The sequence below is a fragment of the Pseudoliparis swirei genome, chromosome 4 (genome assembly GCF_029220125.1).
Source record: "Pseudoliparis swirei isolate HS2019 ecotype Mariana Trench chromosome 4, NWPU_hadal_v1, whole genome shotgun sequence".
In the NCBI taxonomy this organism is placed as follows: Eukaryota; Metazoa; Chordata; class Actinopteri; order Perciformes; family Liparidae; genus Pseudoliparis; species Pseudoliparis swirei.
The window spans coordinates 7,607,332-7,629,508 of record NC_079391.1 but is presented as its reverse complement, the minus strand read 5'-3'; the positions used below and the strand labels follow the sequence as shown (position 1 = coordinate 7,629,508).

At 47.3% G+C, this 22,177-nt stretch overlaps 1 protein-coding gene across 1 annotated transcript in view; it reads left to right on the top strand.

Moving 5' to 3' along the window:
* kif26ba (kinesin family member 26Ba) overlaps nt 1-22,177 on the top strand; it is an 88,876-nt gene that overhangs the window by 61,331 nt on the left and 5,368 nt on the right. The window contains exons 8-27 of the mRNA XM_056412951.1: nt 1,558-1,703; nt 1,994-2,110; nt 2,963-3,149; nt 4,391-4,451; nt 4,530-4,664; nt 7,326-7,497; nt 7,968-8,306; nt 8,391-8,567; nt 8,834-8,957; nt 9,124-9,370; nt 9,480-9,557; nt 9,770-9,897; nt 10,233-10,412; nt 10,523-10,830; nt 11,837-12,533; nt 15,417-16,333; nt 16,528-16,760; nt 17,125-17,301; nt 17,398-17,612; nt 20,313-20,581. Of these exons, the coding sequence (XP_056268926.1) occupies nt 1,558-1,703; nt 1,994-2,110; nt 2,963-3,149; nt 4,391-4,451; nt 4,530-4,664; nt 7,326-7,497; nt 7,968-8,306; nt 8,391-8,567; nt 8,834-8,957; nt 9,124-9,370; nt 9,480-9,557; nt 9,770-9,897; nt 10,233-10,412; nt 10,523-10,830; nt 11,837-12,533; nt 15,417-16,333; nt 16,528-16,760; nt 17,125-17,301; nt 17,398-17,612; nt 20,313-20,581 (4,907 nt within the window). The remainder of the gene's footprint in view (nt 1-1,557; nt 1,704-1,993; nt 2,111-2,962; nt 3,150-4,390; nt 4,452-4,529; nt 4,665-7,325; nt 7,498-7,967; nt 8,307-8,390; nt 8,568-8,833; nt 8,958-9,123; nt 9,371-9,479; nt 9,558-9,769; nt 9,898-10,232; nt 10,413-10,522; nt 10,831-11,836; nt 12,534-15,416; nt 16,334-16,527; nt 16,761-17,124; nt 17,302-17,397; nt 17,613-20,312; nt 20,582-22,177) is intronic.

The window sequence follows — 22,177 nt, the reverse complement described above, 5'->3', positions numbered from 1 at the left end:
CACGACTGCGTTTGCGGGCATTAGTACTGGAAGTGCTTTCCTATGACCCATCATCGACAGTTTGGTCTTTTCAATCATTTTTACCGTTATATTAATGGTGCAGAGAGGCTGGTTTTCGGCTGCAGATGAGATCGTCCTCGCCCTGGATTTAATGAGCCTGGATTATAACGGCGTTACCTTTGTCCTAATTAAAATGGGGAAAGTAACACAACGAGCATTTATCGTCGGCCCCGTGGCCCCCTGGCTGTAGGCTCAGATGGGTACTCTGACACACAAAAGTCTACCCATCTACACACATGCACACTTTCCTATAGAGCGACCAGGTTTTAATTGAATAGGAAAGTGATACTAAAATAAATGGATGAACTCCAGGAATATAATTGAATCCTCTGATGGATTATGGTATTAGTTATGTGATTATTGGCTTTGGGTGGATCATCTTTTAGTAATAAAGAGTGAGTGTGCATGTGCGTGTGTGTGTGTGTGTGTGTGTGTGTATGCTCAAGTGTGTGAGTCTTTGAACTGATGATACACTGCTGCCTTCTCCTCTCACGCTTTATCACAGTATCAGCAGCTCTGTTTGTTGAGACCAATTGCCTGGAATATACATCAGCTTCACATACATGAATACACACACACACACACACAGAGACACACACTGATTCATCCCCTGTAGCAAAGAGTCACAAGCTGACCATGTATTGACAGCCTGCGGTGTTCAGAACAGAAGGAAACACATATACTCACCTCTATTCAAGGCTCCCTCACATATACACAGATGTGAAAGGCAAAACAAAGAGGAAGGAGGTGCTTTGTGGTCGTGTCGTGGTGCTACATAGAGCCATCGTGACTGAGGGAGTCAGATTTGTGTAATTTAAAATAAATCAACTGGTAAACGGTTAAATAAAAGTGAATTACCCTGTGTTGCTTTTTTGTGATACGGCTGAATGCAGAATGTAATGGATCCTCCATGTGCAGGTCTTATCGAGAAAGAGTCGGGCATTGTGCTTCAGGGAACTTACGTTTCATTCAACATTCATGTTTACTATTTTCTTCTTGTTCTCCAAACATTTTTACAACAAAATTGCGTAATGCGTCTTTGTTTTGACGGTAAGTTGGAACGCTCCGGGGTGAACAATGTAAAATTAGTGCGTCTGACAACCGACCCGCCACGCTCTCATCTACCCCTCGACGCTGCATCACACAGGACAGGCTTTCTGTAAAGGTTGGTGTGATTGTTAGACATTTCACTTTGTTTAGGCGTGTGTTTGAACTCAGACGCTTTACAGTCAGAGCAGGTGTGTGTGTGTGTGTGTGTGTGTGTGTGTAGGGGTAGTAAGTAATCATCATCTTGTTGCTCAGAGGTACAGATCTGGATGCTGCATGTTCAGGCACACACACACACGCACGCACGCGCATATGCACCCACGCACACGTCTATTCATACAAAGCCCTTTTCTGCCTAGAAGTCTTTTTTGATGATGTTCGTGTGGATATATATCCACCTTTATTCCATTCACCCTTCCCCTATTCGGTTCTTCTGTCCGTCTCCTCCAGGTAAATCCTACACCATGATTGGCCGTGATGACTCTCTCCAGACTCTGGGGATCATCCCCTGTGCCATCTCCTGGTTGTTTAAACTCATCAATGAGAGGAAGGAGAAAACAGGAGCACGTTTCTCCGTCCGCGTCTCTGCAGTCGAGGTCAGTGGTGCCGGCGAGAACTCAATTCACCACGTTGCTTGATTTCACATTTCACACATTACTGATACAGACGGTTGTAGTGTTGTAGCTGCAGTCTCGTAACAAACAACAGTTTCCTAAATGTTATATTTGTAATTGTAACTCTTGATTTGCCAAGTAATGACTTCAAAATCAGAAATTTTGATTTAGTCAGAAAATTAAAGACAATGGGATGTCTACACCGAGTGTGTGTTTGTGTGTGTGTGTGTGTGTGTGTGTGTGTGTGTGTGTGTGTGTGTGTGTGTGTGTAGGTTTGGGGAAAAGAGGAGAACCTTAAGGATTTGCTGTGTGAAGTCGCCACAGGCAGTTTACAGGACGGACAGTCACCTGGAGTCTACCTGTTTGAGGACCCCATCTGTGGCATGCAGGTAATGTACAGACGCACATGCACACACACATTGAGGGTCACATATGTCGTAAAGTGTCTGCTGTACATGAAATCCTGCAAAGTAAACAGCCTTGTTATCAATATTCTTGGCGTGCACACCTGCTTATGCTCATACTCACATCAGGGCAACACAATATGAGAGCTTTAGTATTGGAGTCAAAATACACCAAGCATTTAAAAACACCATATCCCAAAATAGCTGTGTTACTTAAAATAGGGTTACACTCGGATGAAATAAAATAAGAACAAAAGACTCAATGACAGAGACAAAAAGAGCAAACCATGTTGTTCAATGACATTGAGTTTTCTTTAAAGTGACATTTTTTAAAAGGTGTCAATTGCTAAAGATGCTTTGATGAGTGTGATTCATAAAACAAAAGGCTACTTACATGGCACTCATTTTAAATGTGTCTGAATAGTGTGTGTGTGTAGAAGAGCGCAAAAACAACTGAGTGTGTGTGTGTGTGTGTGTGTTAAGCTGCAGTTTTATGTTTATAGGATTATCGTGTCTGATACAAGAACAGCTGTGTAATCCTTAAATAATCTGACATAATCTCATCGGTAATGATATCCTGCAGTACCACACAAACACACACACACACACATGCTCCCTCTCTCTTCCTCACCTATCCATTTCCTATATCTCTTTCTACTTTACCTGCAGACAAACTAGAAAGTGCTTTATTGAAATATGTCAATCAATCAGTGAATCAGTATGATCAGTTTCTTGGAAGGTACACTGATCTTCAGCTAAGACTAAATGATACCTTTCCTCTTGTCTGGCTGCTTTTTTCATCTTCACACAACCTTCCTCCACTCACGCGTCTTCCAGCTCCAGAACCAGTCTGAACTGCGTGCTCCGACCCCGGAGAAGGCCGCCTGGTTTCTGGATGCAGCCATTGCAGCTCGCCACAGCAGCCAACGCCCCAACACCACCGAAGAAGAGCACAGAAACTCACACATGCTCTTTACACTACACATATACCAATACCGCATGGAAAAGACGGGCAAAGGAGGAAGTAAGTACAATTGGGGAACAATGACAAAAGTACAAAGATATTAACTTGAATACAACAATAAAACAACACAGTACGACTTCTACTGCTGCAGATACAACACTGTGTGTACCGTCCAACATCTGATCATCATATTAGAATAAAAGCTGATGAACTATTGCTTCACCACGTGGGAGACAAAGTAAGGAGTGAGTGTACACAACAATGATTGACGGATCAATATATTTACAGTCAAGATGGATAAATCAGAATCAGAATCAGAAACAGGTTTATTGCCAAAGAATGTTTTCACAAACAAACGAGGAACTTTTTTTGGCGGAAGGTGCAAGAATCGCGCACCAAGACACCGAGGCGCCGTCAGCGGCGCCATCTAGGAAAGGGTGGATGAAAGATGACAGCATAACATGAGGGAAGAGAGGCGAGAAAAAGAAAAAGCCACCCCCCGACTATGCCCCTAGAGGGGTACAGTGTGGGAGCAGGAGAAACAAAAAACACCATTGCACATAAGCACATACATCTTAGACATGACTTGCGACGAGTAGGAAGGGGGGGAGGGGAGGTAATCCAAAGACTGGGCGATAGCCCCGCCATTGGGGGCAGAAGGTAACCAGCACCGACAAGCAGCCAGCCCGGTCCTTCGCCGTCACGGCGCCGGACGCAGACCCCGTCCTGTCACCCTGGGGGGGCAAAGCAGGCGAAGGCGTGGGATGGTGGGGGGGGCTAGTGAGTGCTTTTTCAGTGTGATGGAAAAAGCACTCACTACTAAATAGTGCACAAACCCGTCTACGACTGTATGATCCTGAAATAGATTCCGTCTTCAGATTTATTCAGTCACATCGCACACGTGTGATTATATATCTGATGCAGGCAATGAGGATATCTGAGGATGACATGACCCTTAATGTAGGAACACAACGTGTCTTCAGTTAGGTTCACATAACTCATTAAAATACACGTTCACTGTCTCTTAAGAGAACAACGTTTTTCATTATATTGCAACATAATACAGGAAAAGAACACAAGATGCAACTATCGGTGATGTCAGTCCACATTATTGTGATGCATTGAGATGTAATATTTAATAGTTGTACACTTTCAAACCGATCGATACTCCTGAAAATACCACCTCAGAAATAGTTTATCTTTTGATGATATTGATCGGGGTCCAAGCGCTTTGTATCCACACCACTTACCCTCCTCCGTCTTTCCTCCCCCATTTTTAACACATTTTCTCACTTTACAAGTGTCAGGAGGTCGCAGTCGCCTCCACCTGCTGGACTTGGGCAGTTGTGATCTCAAAGTACTCGGAGGAGGAGAGGGAGAAGGAGGAGGAGGAGATGGAGGAAATGGAGGAGGAGGAGGAGGAGGAGATGGAGGAGGAGGAGGAGGAGGAGGAGAAGGAGGGGGGGAAAGCAGGGAGAACACTTCGCCCAGCTCGGCCCCTCTGTGCCTTTCTCTGTCTGCCCTCGGCAACGTGATCCTGGCCCTGGTCAACGGGAGCAAGCACATCCCATACAAGTAAGGTGGTGTGTGTGCATGTGTATGTATGAGGAGAGGAGAGGAGGAGTGGAGAAGAGAAGAGAGGAGAGGAGAAATGAGTAAAGATGCTTTTAATAAAGTGGGGAGAAGAAATTGAGGTAGAAAACAATTTGGAGCATTATGTTGTGGTGAGTCGAGGAAGAGAGGAAAGTAGACGAGAGATCTCTCTAGTTGCTGCAGGATTTAGGGACTTATTGCTATAAACAACAACAACAACAGCTGCTGTTACATATTCATAATTTTCATTTTGCTGGTTAACTGACTGCCAATGAGAGCAAAGGAGAGAGAGAGAGAGAGAGAGAGAGGGTAATGGACACAGAATGTCTCCAGACTAAAACAGTAATATAATACAAATAGATGTCACAGGGGAAAGTGTAATTGCTGTATTAATGTTTGGCCCAGACAATGTCCAGGAGTCGGCTCATTCTTCACATGTTCTCGTTTTACCTCGTCCTCCCACCTTCCCCTCTTGCTCTGGGGCTTTGTAGCTCGGTGCGTCTTGCTGGGTTAATTAAATCACGAGCTTTTGCACCGACATGGCAAAACAACCTGATGCCTCCGCCACCGCAGCTGCAAGCAAAGCTGTGCCGACTGGGGTTTGGCACTGATGACTCCGAGTGTTGTCGGATTGTCGGGGGGGTTTGGACTGATTTAGCAATGTGTGCCGTGTCACTGCCACTTCTCTGGAACGGAGGATCAACACGAAGGTCGCCACAGAATCGCACATGACTGAGCACAAGCTCACGTGGATGTCAGCGGATAACTTAAAGAAAATGTCCGGGCAATCCATCAAGGAGTTAAAAAACCACAAATACCAACCTCATGGTGGCGCTACAGCTGAGAAGTCACAGGAGCACCGAAGTCGTAGGTTTCATCATCCGCCGATCACGAATGTCTTTTCCCTCTGATCGTTGCGGAGATATTTGAGTCTGGACCAAATAAATGGGCCAATCAGCTGACCGACTGACAGTTACACACAGTGTGTGTCGTGATGTAAAAATATTGGAAGAAATTACGGGGGAAAAAAATGTGCATAAGTCTCCGCTCCAATCCTTTCATCACGGCCGGGACAGTGTCCCAGTGCTTCAATATCTTTGGGATCGGGCGCCATCCTTATAATCCGAGTCCTGTTCCCAGCTGTTGCTAGGTAACCAGTGATTCCATGCCAGTTGATTAGTAGACATTGTCAAGTGTATATAGCTTCCCAGTTCAATTAAAAAAGGGCAGAAATAGATGTCTTTTACAACAAAATCAGGATTGTGGCTCTTGTCCAGACCTGAATCGTAGCGTCTCGGCGTGATGTTTCATGCTCATGTAGATTTAAAGGCTTTTCTCACATTCACTAAACGTAAACCCTTCTTATCCTGGACCGTCGACAGCTCCTGGTCCTAAATCCGACCGCTTCCATCTGATTTGTGGTATCTCTCTCCTGGCTAAGTCCCCCTGTCAGTCATAGAGCTCCCTAAATCTTTCCACTGAAACCTGACTCTGGAGTCTCTAAAGGCCCCACAGGGACACAGTCAGTTGATCTATAGTCCAATATCCCATTGGAACCATTGCAATCGCTAATATTAGCAATGTAAGCATAACCCAGCGCACTTCAGGAAAGCCTAGATTGGCCTCATCTATGAGCTCAGTCATAGATAAATATAAAAGCTGTGAGTGAACGTGTTTGTAATGAGGCTTCTTTATTTCTGCTGCTCAATGTTAGTATCCTGTAATAATGAAGATCTATGAATGTAGACGCCGCTTTAATTAGAGGCTAGTTTTACTCAAACAGAGCATCACAGAGTAATATTCACTGGTAAACAATGTTTAAAAAGGGTCACACAAATAAGCAGAGACCGTGAGGTTTGATCTAATTCAACGTCCCGAGCACTTGGATTAACATGCACATGAATACTTCATGAGTCATGCATTTACCTACATTAATCTCCGGGAGCGATATCGAGATGAAGAAAGATCTAGCAGGGAGAGAGATGAGGGTTTTGTTGAGCCCATCGGAGAGGAGAGAGAAGAAAGGAGAGAGAGGAGGTCAAGATAGGAGTGTATACATACGTGTGTGTGTGTGTGTGTGTATATGTGAGGATGTGAATGTACACACACGTGTGTGTGTGAGACATGCCTGCAGGCTGTGTTTTTAGAGAAGGGGGACAGCAGCGTAAGATATTAGGCCACAGAGGAGCTTTACTCACCATCGGCCTGCAGGCCTCCGCACACACACACGCACAGACTCACTCACACACACACACACACACACGCACACACACATGACAATGAATGATTGTAATAGCCCACCCAGGAGAAAGTGGTTTCCTTAACACACAGCCTACTTTTACCTTCCCATCTGGGAGATAGAGCATCTCCCAATATTAGACTACATAATGTCCGGAGTGCTTCTTTTAAGGCTGATAAGCTTCAGCCTTGAATAGCAGACTTTCATGCGCTGATCAATAGACATAATCAATAATTACCATTAACTTTGCCTCATTTTATTTATATGAATATGCCAGTCTCGCGTTGTGTCATCTTTACATCGACGGTAACAAAGCCGAGCTTATTAAGAATCCTCTGACCTGTCACGTGTTTGAGTACCTGTATGCATGTGGAGCTCACATCTTGGCGTGTGTCTGTTACTAGGGACAGCAAGCTGACCATGTTGCTAAGGGAGTCGCTAGGCAACATGAACTGCCGGACCACCATGATTGGTCACATCTCTGCCTCGCCCAGAGATTTCTCAGAAACCCTTTCCACCATCCAGATTGCTTCCCGCGTCCTTCGCATGAAAAAGAAGAAAACTAAAGTCACGGTGGTGAGTTTTAGTCACACTTTAACGCTTCATAATAAAAACCGGGACATCGTTTCCCGAAGTCTCATAAAACTACAATTGTAGGTACATTAAGTTCAAGAACAGTCACTGCATGCGCTGCCGTCACCGTCTCTCACCTTTCACTTGTTCATGCTCTCTTGTTTCTAAATTGTTCAGCGAAAGAAAAAGGGGAAAGGGCAATAAAGTTAATAAATACATCACATTTTCTGTGGTAGAAAAAGGAATAAATGCATTAAATGAAAGTTCTTATCTTCAATCTGTTACTTGGCGGAAGCTGCGTGTCCAGGATCCGAGTGGATGTCATCGTGTTCTCTCTCTTCTCCATCTCTTCCACCTCTCTCCGGTGTAAAGAAAGAAAAAAACCGCTCTGCAAATCTAAAAAGGGAATTTCTCTCTCTCGCTCACGGCCAACTCTGCTTCTCGCTCGCTCGTCTCTCTCTATCCCTCCTCAGCAATACACTTCCAGCTCCTCCGGAGGAGAGAGCTCCTGCGAGGAGGGTCGCATGCGTCGGCCGACCCACCTGCGACCTTTCCATCGACGCGGCGACTCCGACTCCGACCTTCCGCTGCTGCACCTGTCCAGCGACCCCGACGAATACTCCAGCAGCGAGCAGTCGTGTGACACGGTGATCTACGTGGGCCCGAACGGGGCCGCCGTGTCGGACAGAGAGCTGACGGACAACGAGGGGCCGCCGGAATTTGTACCGATTATTCCCGCCTTGCTTCGAGGTAAAACGTCAGAGCAGCATCAGACACAAAGTCAGAGTCAGGCGGCTGGAGCCCAGAACAAGGTAATCACATGACATACATTTACTGACTCGTCATTTCTCATGCAAAGCCACTCGTTCACATCTTCATGACGTCTGTTCCAACAGGTGCAGCCTCAGCCAGAGGACCAACCCGCTGCCTCCTCTCAGCCGCTGCCTCAGCCCCCTCAGTCACTGCTCGGCCAGCCGCTGGCCCCCGTCCCAGAGGAAGGAGGCGAGTGTCTGAAATGCAACACCTTCGCCGAGCTGCAGGAGAGACTGGGATGCATTGATGGCAGCGAGGAGGTGATTTTAGTCTTTTTTTTAATTGCAAAAGAGATGCTGTATTAAAGTTTGATGGGTTGTTTGACAAGTTAAACACTATCTTTTCGATGTCATACTTTAGTTTTGTGCTGTATTTGCATAATCTTTTGCTTGCTGTCACAGCTTGTGTTTTTGGGTTGGAGGGGGGGGTGGGGGATTTGTTGTCCCTTTCAATAAGCATATGCTTCCAACTGTGTTACATTACCTTATTATTATTTATTTTTTCATCCATTCCCTCCTTTGTTCAGGTGGCAAAGTTCCCCTTTGAAGAAGTTCCAGCAAACAAACAAGGTGCCAAACCAGAGCCGTGTCCATCTGCAGCCCTGTCTGCTCCGGACTCTGCTGCTGTGTTGGATACAGAAACTAACACAGGTGAATTCATTGATTACGTAGGCTGTATATAAATGTTGCATGACAGCGTTTTTTTCTTTCTTTTGGGAAACTGGCTTTTAAAGAGCTCTGTAGCTCAGCGTCAAGTCAGGTTCCTTTTTAAAGTGTCAGGGATTTAGAAAACATTGTTCTCTCCAACACCCCACAGGCCCTGCATGTGCTGTGGGTGGTGCAGTGCAGTTCTCCTCCTCGGCAACTACGGCCTCCAGGAGGAGGACCAATGACCAGCAGCTGCAGGAGATTAAGGAGGTGGTGGAAGAAGCCGAGCTGGCTCAGACGATGATCCACAACCTGACTCAGAGTTCTGGTTCCCCCATCGTTACCAGGAGTGTCACAGGAAGCAGCAGCATCACCTCGAGCCCCCTAAACAGGGCTAAGAGCTCCCTGCATGATGGGTAAGTAGGAGTTATGTATGATTGGTGGGGATTTTATTTGTAATATGTTGCTAGATCTGACTGAAAAGATGTCTCTTTCATCGTCTCTCTAAACACTGAACGTGGGCAGAAACACAGATGGAAAGGCCCGGCAGCTGGGATCGCCACGCCTCGGCATCGCTAGTTTGACCAAAACCTCAGACTACAGGTGAGATACCCCCACGTTGTGTATGAGGGAACAATAATGTGGACTCAGTTCAAATTAAAACAACATTTGGAATATCTAAAAAACACACACACATAAAAATAATGTTTATTTTTACTACAGCAAAGAAGGAGTTGCATGTTGGCAAATAAACAGTCTACATGTGTAAGAAGGCCCCAGCGGCGAAGACCTCTTCTGTCATGTTTGCTCCTCAGGCCTCCGTCCTCCCCGTCCCAGAGGTGTAAAGTGTACACTCAGAAGTGCGTGATGCCGGCAACACCCTCCTTGTCCTCAAACACTCTGGCTCAAGACGGACAGGCCGCAGACGCCTTGACCTCGGACAGTATGCTTCTTTCTCCATGTTTATGCTTTCAAATGGAGGACACGATTGGTAATGCTGAAGTCCTCATGTTGTACGACTGGCCTGTTGTTGGATCTCCCTCTGGCAGGTACTGCTGTTGCTGTTTTATGCCAACAGTTAATCACAGAGTCGACGTGAATATCTTAAGGCCCTTAAAATATAACCACACGCTGAGTCATTACAGCACAACTCTGTTTATCAGGAAAATAACCAGTGGGTCCAAATTAGCATCCCAGTGTGAAGCCAATGTCCTTCTCTTCTGCACTTAGACAACAACATGGATTCACAACGCCACGTGTGTGTTTGTGTCTGTGCAGACAGTTTGGCTGCAGACAGCGGCCGGTCCTCGACGGAGGACGTGCTGTCCAGGACTTCTCCGCTGGGCATGAGCCCACGAGTGCGAGAGCCAACTCGGTCTATGTCCGCCAGCCTGGGGTCAGCAGAGACCCTCTGTGACGATGACGTCCCGCCGATTCCCCTGGACACGCACAGGGACGGTGAGTTGAACCTTTGCTGTAAGGAGGGTTGAGATGCAACGGAAAAGGTCCTACGAGTCGTACGCAAAGACATGGGATGTAGTAACCCGATTCTCTAACTCCATTTGCAGCCTCGGGACCAGCGGCTGCCGTCGGAACAGTCGGAGCTCTTGGAGAGGAAGAACCGGTGTCCACTGTAGCTTCTGGAGGTGAGGAGGACCTTGTTGTTACAGCTGTGACGGCGGCTCGGGGACCCGCCTGTCGGCCAGCGAGCGTCGTCGGCTTCACAGATGACTGTTGCCCCTTCACTGCCCTTGCTCCAGGCGCTCACGCGTCCCGCTCCGTCAGTACCAGCGGGGATGGAGCCGTGGAGGATTATCACATGTCTGCAGGTCCTGCGACCACCTCGGGGGTTACGGATGTGGCTGCCATGGCAGAGGTTAGTGTGATTGACTCACTTTTCATTTTAATTCACAGTGACTAAGCTCATCATGTTTGAGCCAAGACCAAATAGAGAACCCACAATAACAAAGGCCAAGAGCTTAGGGTTGTGAGGCCAACATGGCTGCCACTTGCAAGAAATAATGTTTCATCTGATTGGATCGTGGAATCATGAGCCCATTATCGATCAATCAATCACATGTATACCTGTATTATAGTTCCCATATGATTTACAGTATTTGAGCTGACATACATTTAATACAATCTTATGAAGTTAGCATTCTTTTTATTTTTTAGTATGTGGCCATCTTATGTCATTACCTTCGCATTGAAAATGCGGAAGGTAATGTTTTGATCGCCGTGTATTTATTTATTTATTTGTATGCGTGTTATTCACATAACAAAAACCAAATTGCATGCAATTTGGTGGGATGATTGGTTATTATCCGGGGACCATTTGATTAGATTTTGGGATCGATCGGGTCAAAGGTCAAGGTCAAGGTCATGAAACGGTCCAAATCTTCTTGAATCGCATGAAATTTGGTGGGATGATTGGTTATTATCCGGGGACCATTTGATTAGACTTTGGGATCGATCGGGTCAAAGGTCAAGGTCAAGGTCATGAAAAGGTCAACATCTTCTTTTTACCATAGCACGGTCAATTTTTATCCAATTTGCATGCAACTAATGCCAAAATGTTCATAATTCAATGCCCAATCTTGTGATATGCGAAGGTATGCGCTCTACCGAGTGCCCATTCTAGTTGGATCATGGAATCATGAGCCCATTATCGATCAATCAATCACATGTATACCTGTATTATAGTTCCCATATGATTTACAGTATTTGAGCTGACATACATGTAATATAATCTTATGTAGATGGCTTTCTTTTTATTTTTACTCTGTGGCCATCTTATGTCATTTGATAGTGTATTCATTATGTTAATCATTGTTTTGGTCATTTCAAGGCATCATACCCAGTTGAATTGTGTCCTGCTGTAGGTGGCCATGGCCAAGCTGCGGATGGAGGGTGAATCCTTCTCCACAGTGATGTCTAACTGTGGCTCCCCCATCTCCTCCTGGATGAGTGATCTGAGCATGGGCAGTGAAGCTGACCAGTCCCTCCACAGCTTCAGTCAGTCCCAGAGCCAGCAAGGGGAGGCCCTGGCTGAACCTGAACCCAACCAGAGCCTTTCGTTGGGATGGGATGGTCCGGGTGGTTGTGAGAACGGTCGCAGCCTGAGAAGGGGGAGCCTTGAGGGAGAGGTGGTGCTGTCAGTAAATGGGGCTAATAAGGTCAATGCAACCAAAGACAGGCGGAGGAAACTGCCTCCATCCATGGCTAAAACTAACATCCACATTTTTGCACGATCTGGTAACCTCTCCCCCTTCAAGACCACCATCAGTGTGCACCCATGTGCGACGGTCAGACCCATGGTTCTACAGGAACCAACCATCCTCTCCTCACCTACCAAGACCCCGTATTTGCCCATGAAAGACGCAGGAAAATATAACGCACCGCTCTTAGCTTCTATGTCCAGTGAGATGAGCTTTGAAGACCCCTGGTTGAAGCGCGTTGCGGAGGAGGGGAGGTCCAGGGAGCTTGTGTGTGAAGTGAAGCCAGAGAAGAGGGACATGGAGCATTCAAAATGTCAGACGGGAACTGCGGCCGGAGACCAGCGGAGCTTCTGCAGGGATGGTAAGCGGAGTTGGACTGGGATGATAAATCAGGCTGTGAATCTTAACATCAGGCCAGACCAAGACACTCTCCACGCAGTCACAACAGGCCAAATATTCTGTAACTGCTTTGCTCGTAACACATGTTTTACTATATTACTACACAACAATAGTGCCGTAAAAAAAAAAAAAATCTTCAGTTTCAAGAGTTCGGCACTTCCATAATTTATGCGACGAGAAGGAATATTGTTTTCCTCAGACTGTGGTAGCTCTGCGTAAGAGGGGGTACACCCACCTGACAGAACAGAGCAGGGCTTTATTTTCAATATCTGAAAACATCGACTATGCCTCCGAAGGGCGTAGCTGCTTTTAATGCACCGACACTTCAGGCCAATCAGCCGGGGGACGGTCCAGGCCCGACTGTTGTAAAAGATTAGTTTTCAAGTTTCAAGTTTTTCTTTTTTACAATGTGAAATTCTTATTTATACTTTTGTAAAGATTAGAAAGCAAATTAGAAATAAAAAAGCATAAAAAAAAAAAATAAAAAAAAAAATAAAAAAATAAAATAAAATAAAAAAATGTAAAGATGGAAATAGAAATAGAATATACAATATATATAAAAAAATATAATAAATATATATATATAAAAAATAATATATATAATATTTTATAATATATATATATAATATATATAATATATATATATATAATATATATATATAATATAATATTATATATATATATATATATATATATATAATAATATATATATATATAAATATATATATAAAATATTGTCTGTATATATACTGTGGCCTGATATACAAAGATGTTTGCAAGGGCACTTGATACTGCGTGGATGTGCGCAGCACTGCTCGCCTGACGGTGAATGTGAAGGCAGGGTGGTTTGTGGCAGTTTTGGCTTCATCATCGTGGCGCCTGCCCACGCTCATGTGTATATATCAGGGAATTGGTATTGGTGTATATTGGCTCCTGCAGCCGTGGCCACTCATGTATCGACCGACCTGTGGCCGTACTGGGCGGTCCACAGCTCCAGGCAGTTGTGATCGAACCAGTGCCAACTGGTGCAGGATGGTGTGGTACTGGTGTGGATGTGTGGTAATTCGGGGGTGATGCGAATTTCCATTGAATGCGCCCAGTCACTGTACAGAATTTGTGGTGGGTCATGGGTGAGTGTCATGCGTGATGTGAGGTCCTGGTCCATGTGAGGTTGAGGAGGAACTGACAGCCCAACTCCGTCTGTGCCTATGCTGATGGGGCTCCCTCCGTCCCTCCCTCTCACCTCTCAGTCGCTTGGTCTTGCTGGCGAGGACGCTGAGGACTGAGGGCTGTGCTCTGTTCTCCTGGCACTCCTCTGTCCTCCCTCCTCCTCCTCTCGTCATCCGCTGGTGACGGGTGATGTTCTTGTGCTTGTCAGTAGATGTGTGTGCAAACTTGCAAACTGTGTGAGTGTCGTGGGCAGCAGTGGAGCGGAGGTTGGAGTAGGTGCAGAGGGCCCAACCCCTGGGTGGTCAGGGGCTCCCGTGTTGAGGGTCGGGCCATCAGGTCTGGCGGCATCGGCCCACAGGTCCAGAGGCCAGCCAGGACAAGGTACCCAGGCACATGGAGCTGCCAGTGCCTGAACCTCTGCCTGAGGTGTTCTGAGCTGCGGGGACAGGAGTGTTTGAACAGAGCTGCAGAGTCCACAGTGCCAGCCACAGGAAAGGGTTCCTCCCCTCAGGAAGGGGGGAAGGTGTGTGCGGGCAACAGCGTCGTCAATGGGTTTCTTTTTGTTGATATGCAAATTGCCATGCATTGCGTGGCAGGCAACATGGAACATGCACATGGTGACAATGGTCCATGACCAACCTACACATCCGAGGTGAGGGGAGGGGAGACAGCTCAGAGGCACAGGACACAGGGGTGTTTAGGGGGTGTGGCCATGGGAACACAATGGTGCCTCTTAGAGACAGTGGGGGACACAGAGAGGGGAGGAGATGGAGAAGTCTGCGAAGACAACTGCCAACAAGGTGTCTGCACCCTCGCCGGGATCCGGGGATGTCTGCGGCCTGAAGGATGTCCACCACTTGCTGGCGCGGCTACGCCGGCCAGTCAGCCTCTGAGAGCGGCTCTGCAGCGGCGGCGCGCTGCGCTGGCGGGATGGCTCGGCTGTCGAACCGCGCAAGAAAGCTCTGCTGGGAGGCTCGTAGAGGAGGAGAGAGAGAGCCTGGGAGTGGTTTTCTCCTGTCTTTCCTCTGAGTGTTTTCTGTCTCCACACACACCACTCACCTCTCATGGCTCTTTTCCTTCCACCCTTCCTCTGAACTCTCCCGGCAGGCTCTTTCTGGGGGTCGACGGAGGTGGCTTTGTTTTTTATCATTTTATATTCCCGGAGTCGAGCGCGGCTGCGGGTGAGTGTGCGCGGAGTGCCGCGGCCATCCGCGGTCTGGTTCACGGTTTCTCGAACCGGGATAAACAAAAACAATGGTAGGAATATTTTCTATTGATGAACCCTGATGAACCATTGACTGACACTGACGTTGTTGTTCCACACGACCGTCTGAACGAACACATCCCAGTCAGCACGCCCAAACCAACAGCCAGCTCGATTCCTCCGTCCGAAGCGCACTTCCCTCAGCAGCGATTGGTTTTTGGTTGCCCTGCCTGTCTGCCTGGGGCAGGGGATAGTTGGGTGTCGGATCCGACGGGTGGGGCGGCGGAGGCTTTGTATCATCCATCCCGGAGGGAAGTAGCAGTGGAATCCGATCCCCCCCCTCGTTGCTTTTTTTGTTGTTGGTAGAAGAGAGAGAACTTTCTTCAGGTTCGCTTTGTTGAAGTCCCCCGCCACAATGAAAGCAGCTGGATTGTTAAATTCAGACCATGTTCTTTGTCGTTTGTTGTCCAGGTGGGGATCACGGCAGCTCTGGTTCAGGTGGGGAGATGGTGTCGTCTCCCGACTCCTTTCAGAGAGTGGTGGATGGCTGTGAGATGGTGGCCGTTGCTGCCCGTGAATGTCTGCCGAGTGTCTCCAGCCCAGACGTCCACCGCGCTGCCAGTCTTCCCCGCGGCTGGCACCGTCTCAACCGCCACGACGGCTTGGACGTCGGCAACGAGTATCGCAACCTCGGGGTCACCACTTCGACCCCCTGCAGTCCTCGAGCCACGCTTGACCGCCGCGGGTCCACTGGAAAACTGGGCTTTTTCTCCCACAAGAAGGGGGGAATCCCACCTCTGCCACCGATACGCAAGTCCAGCCTGGACCAGCGGAACAGGGCCGCCGGCCTCCTCCACCAGCCCAGCCACGGAGCGTCGTTGCCGGGCGTCTTGGCAGATGACGCCGAGGTCGCCAGACAGCGAGGCTCCAGCATCGACAGCAGCAGACTCTTCAGCGCCAAGTTGGAACAGCTTGCAAACAGGACCAACTCTCTGGGTCGGGTCCGCACCTCCCACGGTGGTTCCCACCACTACGACTGCTTCTCTCTGGAGAGAGGGGGTGGCCTGAGAGGGGGAGGAGTCGAGGTGAGGGGGGACAGCACCATGCCTCGTACCGGGCGCAGTCTCACCCGCGCTGGGTCAGTATCTTCTCCCAGTGGGAACGTCAGCAGCCCCAGTTTCAGTGGCGGTCCCGGGCCAAGCAGCGCTCCACAGTCACCGGCCAAAACCAGCGGCCCGTCAAAGATCTCAGCGGTCAGTAAGCTGCTGATGAGCAGCAGCCCCAAAACCAGGAGTCTGTCTGCATCCAGCACCAAGACTCTGAGCTTCTCCACCAAATCTTTAAGCCAAGCTTCCAGCCGCAGCTCCAGCCTTCCTCCCAATGGAAAGGTAGGAACAAACACCTCTTGACTGCAAATGAACACACTTATAACCACAATGAACTAGATGACTCAGACACAACCAGATGAACCACACAGCTTTAATCATGTTTAAAAAAAGAAGATAATTGCCCAACAAATACAAGTAATTCAAGTCATCGTGGCCTCCGTTTCTCCTGACATCCAATGTCTCCTTTTCCCCAGCCCCAGAGCTCGGTCCAGGGCCCTGTGCAGCAGCAGGGACCTTCCCCTGGACCCTGGTCCACCCAGTCTTTAAGCCGCAGCCGAGGGGCAACCCTGGCTGCCAAGCTGCCTCTCCGGGCCGTCAATGGCCGAATCTCAGAGCTCCTCCAGGGAAGTGCAGGCTGCCGTTCCAGGAGTCATGCCCCAGGAGCCGGCACAGATCCAGCAGAGGAAAGAGGAGTCGGAGGAGCAAGGTTAATCAGTTTGACTTTATTTCATTTTCCCATTTCAGGCATTTAGTAGGACATCCTAAACAAAGGAAATAATAAAAGGACTATATATGAATTGAGTTTATGACAAGACAATAAATATGATGCGCAGGTGACAGTTTCTAGGCAGTAGCAGTACAGATGTGCAATGTAAGAATCATCAATAACTAGATGCATCACAAAATCCTGATGGTCTAAGCTGCATGTTGCAACACATACAGTTACATACAACTTCCATCTCTGCTCAAATCTGCATTATTAACTAAAACAGCCAAAATGCCATAAAAGCAAATTACAAAAATAGTCTGTTCATGCATTAAACTCTTTTATCCTATGTTCCTGTTCTCAGTGGAGGAGGAACAGGAGCAGGAAGTGGTGGAGGTGGAGGTGGTGGTGGTGGTGGTAGTGGAGGTGCTCCGGTTGAGGAGAAGATAGCAGTGGTCCAAACGCTGCCCTCACCCTACAGCAAGATCACAGCTCCCAGAAAAGCCCACCGCTGCAGCAGCGGCCACGCTAGTGACAACAGGTATGACCTTAATTTCACTGAGGAATGTCAAAATATATATATATTTTAAACATTACATTTTGACCTTCAACCATGATCTCATTGTGCCTCTAACAGCAGTGTACTGAGTGGCGAGCTCCCCCCGGCCATGGGGAAAACGGCCTTGTTCTATCACAGTGGAGGCAGCAGCGGCTACGAGAGCATGCTGAGAGACAGCAGCGAGAACACGGGAAGCACCTCCTCCGCCCAGGACTCTCTCAGCGAGCACAGCTCGGCCACCACCTCCTCCAGGCGGAGCTCCAAGAGCAGCAAGAAGAGCAGGAGCAACACAGGTCACAATCACATCCATGTTCTGAATGTTGCTCAATGCTTAATTGGATTATGGAGTATAGAGAAGAAAGGCATAGCAGACGTTGGTGGTGAGCTCACTTGTAGTTTATAGGGGAACGGTTTGGCATTTGCCTGAATCAGAAGAGCTACAGCGCTCCTTATTTTAGAAATGACAAAGCTATGAGTGAAAGTCACGAGCGCACAAACACACACAAATCAAATGAGAAAAGTACTTGTGGTTATTTTCGTGAATGAATAATTCACCTCTCAATCAGTGAACACAATCCCAATGTAAAGATGAACACTGTTATTGAGTTTATTCCGTTTTCTCAAAATGTATTCATCTCACTGGCGCTTTTAGAGCTGCACAGCATCACAAACATTGTCTGTATTATGACATATGTAGAGGTGAAAGGTGTGATGAGACGTGATCAAGACACTGCTGTTAGCGGGGCTTTTTGAAAACTAAAAAAGATAGCCCAGAAATACCTCTGAGGAGAATCCATTGGTGAAAAAGCAAAAATGAGAAAGCAGTGAGCGAGTGAGGGAGAAGTGAACGAAGCTGAAGGAGTTCTCAGGTATGAAAGGTGACCCTGACCATCCATCTGTGAAATGGTAAAGGGAATCTGCTGCTGTGGGCTGTAATGAATATATATATTCAGCAGAACAGCACACAGAGAGGCTGCTAATGTGCCCGGCCCAATTACACTCTCCCGGTTAACCATGAGAATGGATATGTGCAGACACTCAGATTGGACAGAGGCAGCTCTTCCTGGGGTGTCTCTGATTAATCATTCAAATTGGAGTAACCCTTTCCGTACACGAGGCTGCGGCATAAAGTCCGGATAGAAATAAAAATGTTAAAACCCACGAACGTCAAAGAGAGCATCCTGTGCCGCAGACTGAAGCAATGTGTGAAGATGTTAGAGCGACTCGACCTGTCATCAAATCTCCAGTTGTCTCTCCGTGTTTGATTTCCATTCGATTGAATTCAGCGTCTAACCTCTCCTCATCTTTTTGCATCTCCCACATTGGTCCAACTTCCTCGCCCCCCCCTGCAGACCCTTATTCACGTCGGTCCTTTTATAATCCGCTTCCTGCCACGTGATGAAATCCTAATGTCTCTGCTTGACCTTCCCGTAACCACAAGGAGACCAAAAGACTGCTGCCACCGCGCTCCCCCCCTCCGTCTCTCACACACTTTATCTCTCAGTTCCTAGTGAATCAGATAACTGACAATTTCTATGCAAAGTGTGAGTGCATGTATGAATGTGTGTGTGTGTTCATTCTAGAGTGGGCAGATTAGAGAGTGACCTGCTGTTCTAATCTGTGAGCTTCATGAACAGAGACTAAAAACTTTTGATCCGACTTCACACCCCACAATCTGTTTCTAGTTCCCTTTCTGCTTCTTCTACCCCTCAATGCTTTCCCTTTGTCCTCTCCTCTGGCCTCCCTCCAGTTGTTGTTGTCTCTACCACCCATGATCTCTTTCCTTATCTTACACTATTATGCTTTTATATCTATGCCCCGTCTTCCTGTTTTCCTCTGTGAGTGATGCAAAGCAAAAGGGTGAATAAGTAGTCGGGGTTCTGTGTTGAGTGCTCTGGATACTTACGTTGTGCTGTATCTACATAGATATGAAGGTTTCTTTCCTTTTTTCCATGTGAAAGATTTTTTGGGAGTTTTTCCTGATCCGATGTGAGGTCCTGGGACACGGATGTCGTATTTGTGCATAGTGTAAAGCTCTTTGAGCCAAATTCGGAATTTGTGATACGGGGCTATATAAAATAAACTGAATTGAATTGAATATATTAACACATTCATAGCTGAAAAACATTTCTCGTCTGGTTCTCTGTGACCACAAAGCCATGTGAGCCATCGTGTCAAATTGAAGACACACTTTGACATTTTGCAAAATAGGCTTTCTTGAAGAGTTAGATGGTATGAAGGCAAATCAATGCGTGTGTGTGTGTGTGTGTGTGTGTGTGTGTGTGTGTGTGTGTGTGTGTGTGTGTGTGTGTGTGTGTGTGTGTGTGTGTGTGTGTGTGTGTGTGTGTGTGTGTGAGGTCCCGTGCGTGCAACTCAAACCGGCGCGTACGCAAATTACTTTTGCAAATGCTTTTCCACATCACTCCCGGGGAGAATATCTCTGCTCACGCGAGCACAATGAAAGCCCGCGAGGAGAACCCCCTGCTGGGAGGCCGAGGGGATTGTAGCGCTGCTCTTCTGCCTCACAGCAAGCGGGCGGACCCCGTTGCCGTTGCATCACTAAATGAAAAATGTTTTTGCTTCTTCCTCTCGGCAAAAAAAAAGAGCAAATAAGTGTACTTCTGAATCACATGCAGTTGTTCTAATGGTATGGACTAGAAAGGGAATAACATCATGACATATATTTGGCAATAAAGAAACTTTGGTCTGCCAATTAATGGAGAAGAAAATATTCTGAGTTCAGTGTCGAGCTCGGCCAGGAAAGCCCTGTGAGTGGTGCGGCACACTGGTGACTGAGGTCAGTGAAGGATGGAGGATTTGAGGATTTGATTAAGACTAGCCACTGACAAAATCCACAACTTCCCACAATGCATCACTTGCAGGAACATTTAAGAAAGGCATATTTCTGACATGTATAGAGCAGTGATTTAATTAGCACTCAAGAAATGAACAAGGAGCTTTATGATAATCTCTTTTTGTCCTCTTATTTTCAGGCCTGCTGCGTCGTCGTCTGATCCCAGCACTGACCCTGGACTCCTCCTCCTCCTCCTCACCTTCTCACCGCTCCTCCAAGCAGGCCATCACCTCCTCTTCCTCCTCCTCCTCCAGCCCAGGTGCATGCTGGGTGGATGGTCCACTGGGGCCCCCGACTCCCTCGAACCTCCGCGGGACGACCGCGACGACGGAAACCTTTGAGATCAAGGTCTACGAGATCGACGATGTCGAGCGACTGCAGAAGAGGAAAGACAAAGGAGGGGGCAAGGTGAGTGACGGGCGGAGGAAAGGAGACGAGGAACCAACCTGATCCACTTTAACAATAACAAGTTCCAACTGGAACACAATTAAGGTTTTGGGTAATCAAGAAAGTGCTTCAAGTGCATTCACCCTGAACAAAATACAGGTTAACACTCTGGAAATATATGTGACACCACAGCTTTCCCCACAAAATTGTGGACGTCAATATTCGGATGGGTCTAGATCAGGGGTGTCAAACTCATTTTCACCGCATCATGGCTGCCCTCTTAAAGGGCCGGTGTAACTGGATCACTCTATACACTACTCCTGAACATATTGTTAAATAAAGGTGCGTTCACACCAAAAGCTAAACAATTTCTTCGGGCGACCAAATCCCATGAAAAGTCAACGTACAGACGCGTGGGGCTGCGATAGACGCAATATTTTCCCGGGCGGCGCGTTTAGGGCGTTTGGGGCGACGCGTTTACAGCGGCACAATTATCGCCCCGAGTTGAAATATTTCAACTTTGAGGCGGTCATCTCGCAACTCGGGCCAATCGGCTCTTGAGTTCCGCTCTCGTAGCGCTGGAAGCGGAAGTCTTTTAGACGTAACAGTCACTTCATCGGTGAAAGTGACCGAGCTGAGTGAGCCTACGGGTGATGTCATGAACCCAAACACGAGGGCGTTAGTGTGTGGGACGTCCACGACAAATATAAAGCAGAACTAGTGGTTAGTTATTCTGGTGGATGAAGGAAATGATCACGGTCTTTACGGAGACGAGACACGGAGATAAGCCCCGCCCCTCGCGGAGCGTCTCGACGCTTATGGTGAGAACACGGCAAATGGTCGAGCGAGTAAACTCACGCGTTTTGGGCGACGCGAAAAATCGCTTTGCTTTTGGTGTGAACGCACCTTAAATCTTTGCATTTGATTATTGTTTATTTATTTAAGTGTAGAAATGGTTTACATAAGAAAATATCTCAAATATCATCAAAATCAAAGCACAGGATATTTTTCTTAAATGTCTTTAAGAAAAGGTGATCATGTGTCTTTCAGGCCGTCAGGGGCCACATGAAATGACGTGGAGGGCCGAATTCGGCTCGCGGGCCTTGTGTTTGACACCTAGATTAACCTCGAGTTGTTTTCACCGGCGGTACAGGGAAAACAGGATGTGACAGAGAATTAGAGTTATGGCAGGTGCAGGTAAGATTATAAAATATGATCGTATAATAAATCTCATTCACATACAGTGTTGAACTAGGGAGAAAGAGAGAGTAACAGTGTGGGAGTGTATTTGGAAAGAGAAGAGGAATCAAACAAAGCATGTTGAAGGCAGAGAAAGTGTGTGGGGAGAATGTAGGTTGAAGGAGACGGAGCAATGGATGTGTGAAGAGAATTCAAGAAGGTGGAGAGCCAAAGAGTCGCGAACGAGGCCGAGAGGGCAGCCGCCATAATGTCAAAAAAATAGATTTGATGAATAATAATTGTGAAAAAGCAATGAGTGTTCTTCTGTTGGACACTGCTGGAGGAGAACGAGGGGAAGAGGACATACGTGACTGTGTTGCATGTATTAAAGAGTAGAAAGAGTTCAAAACAAGGAAGGTTTTCACAAAAATTAATGAG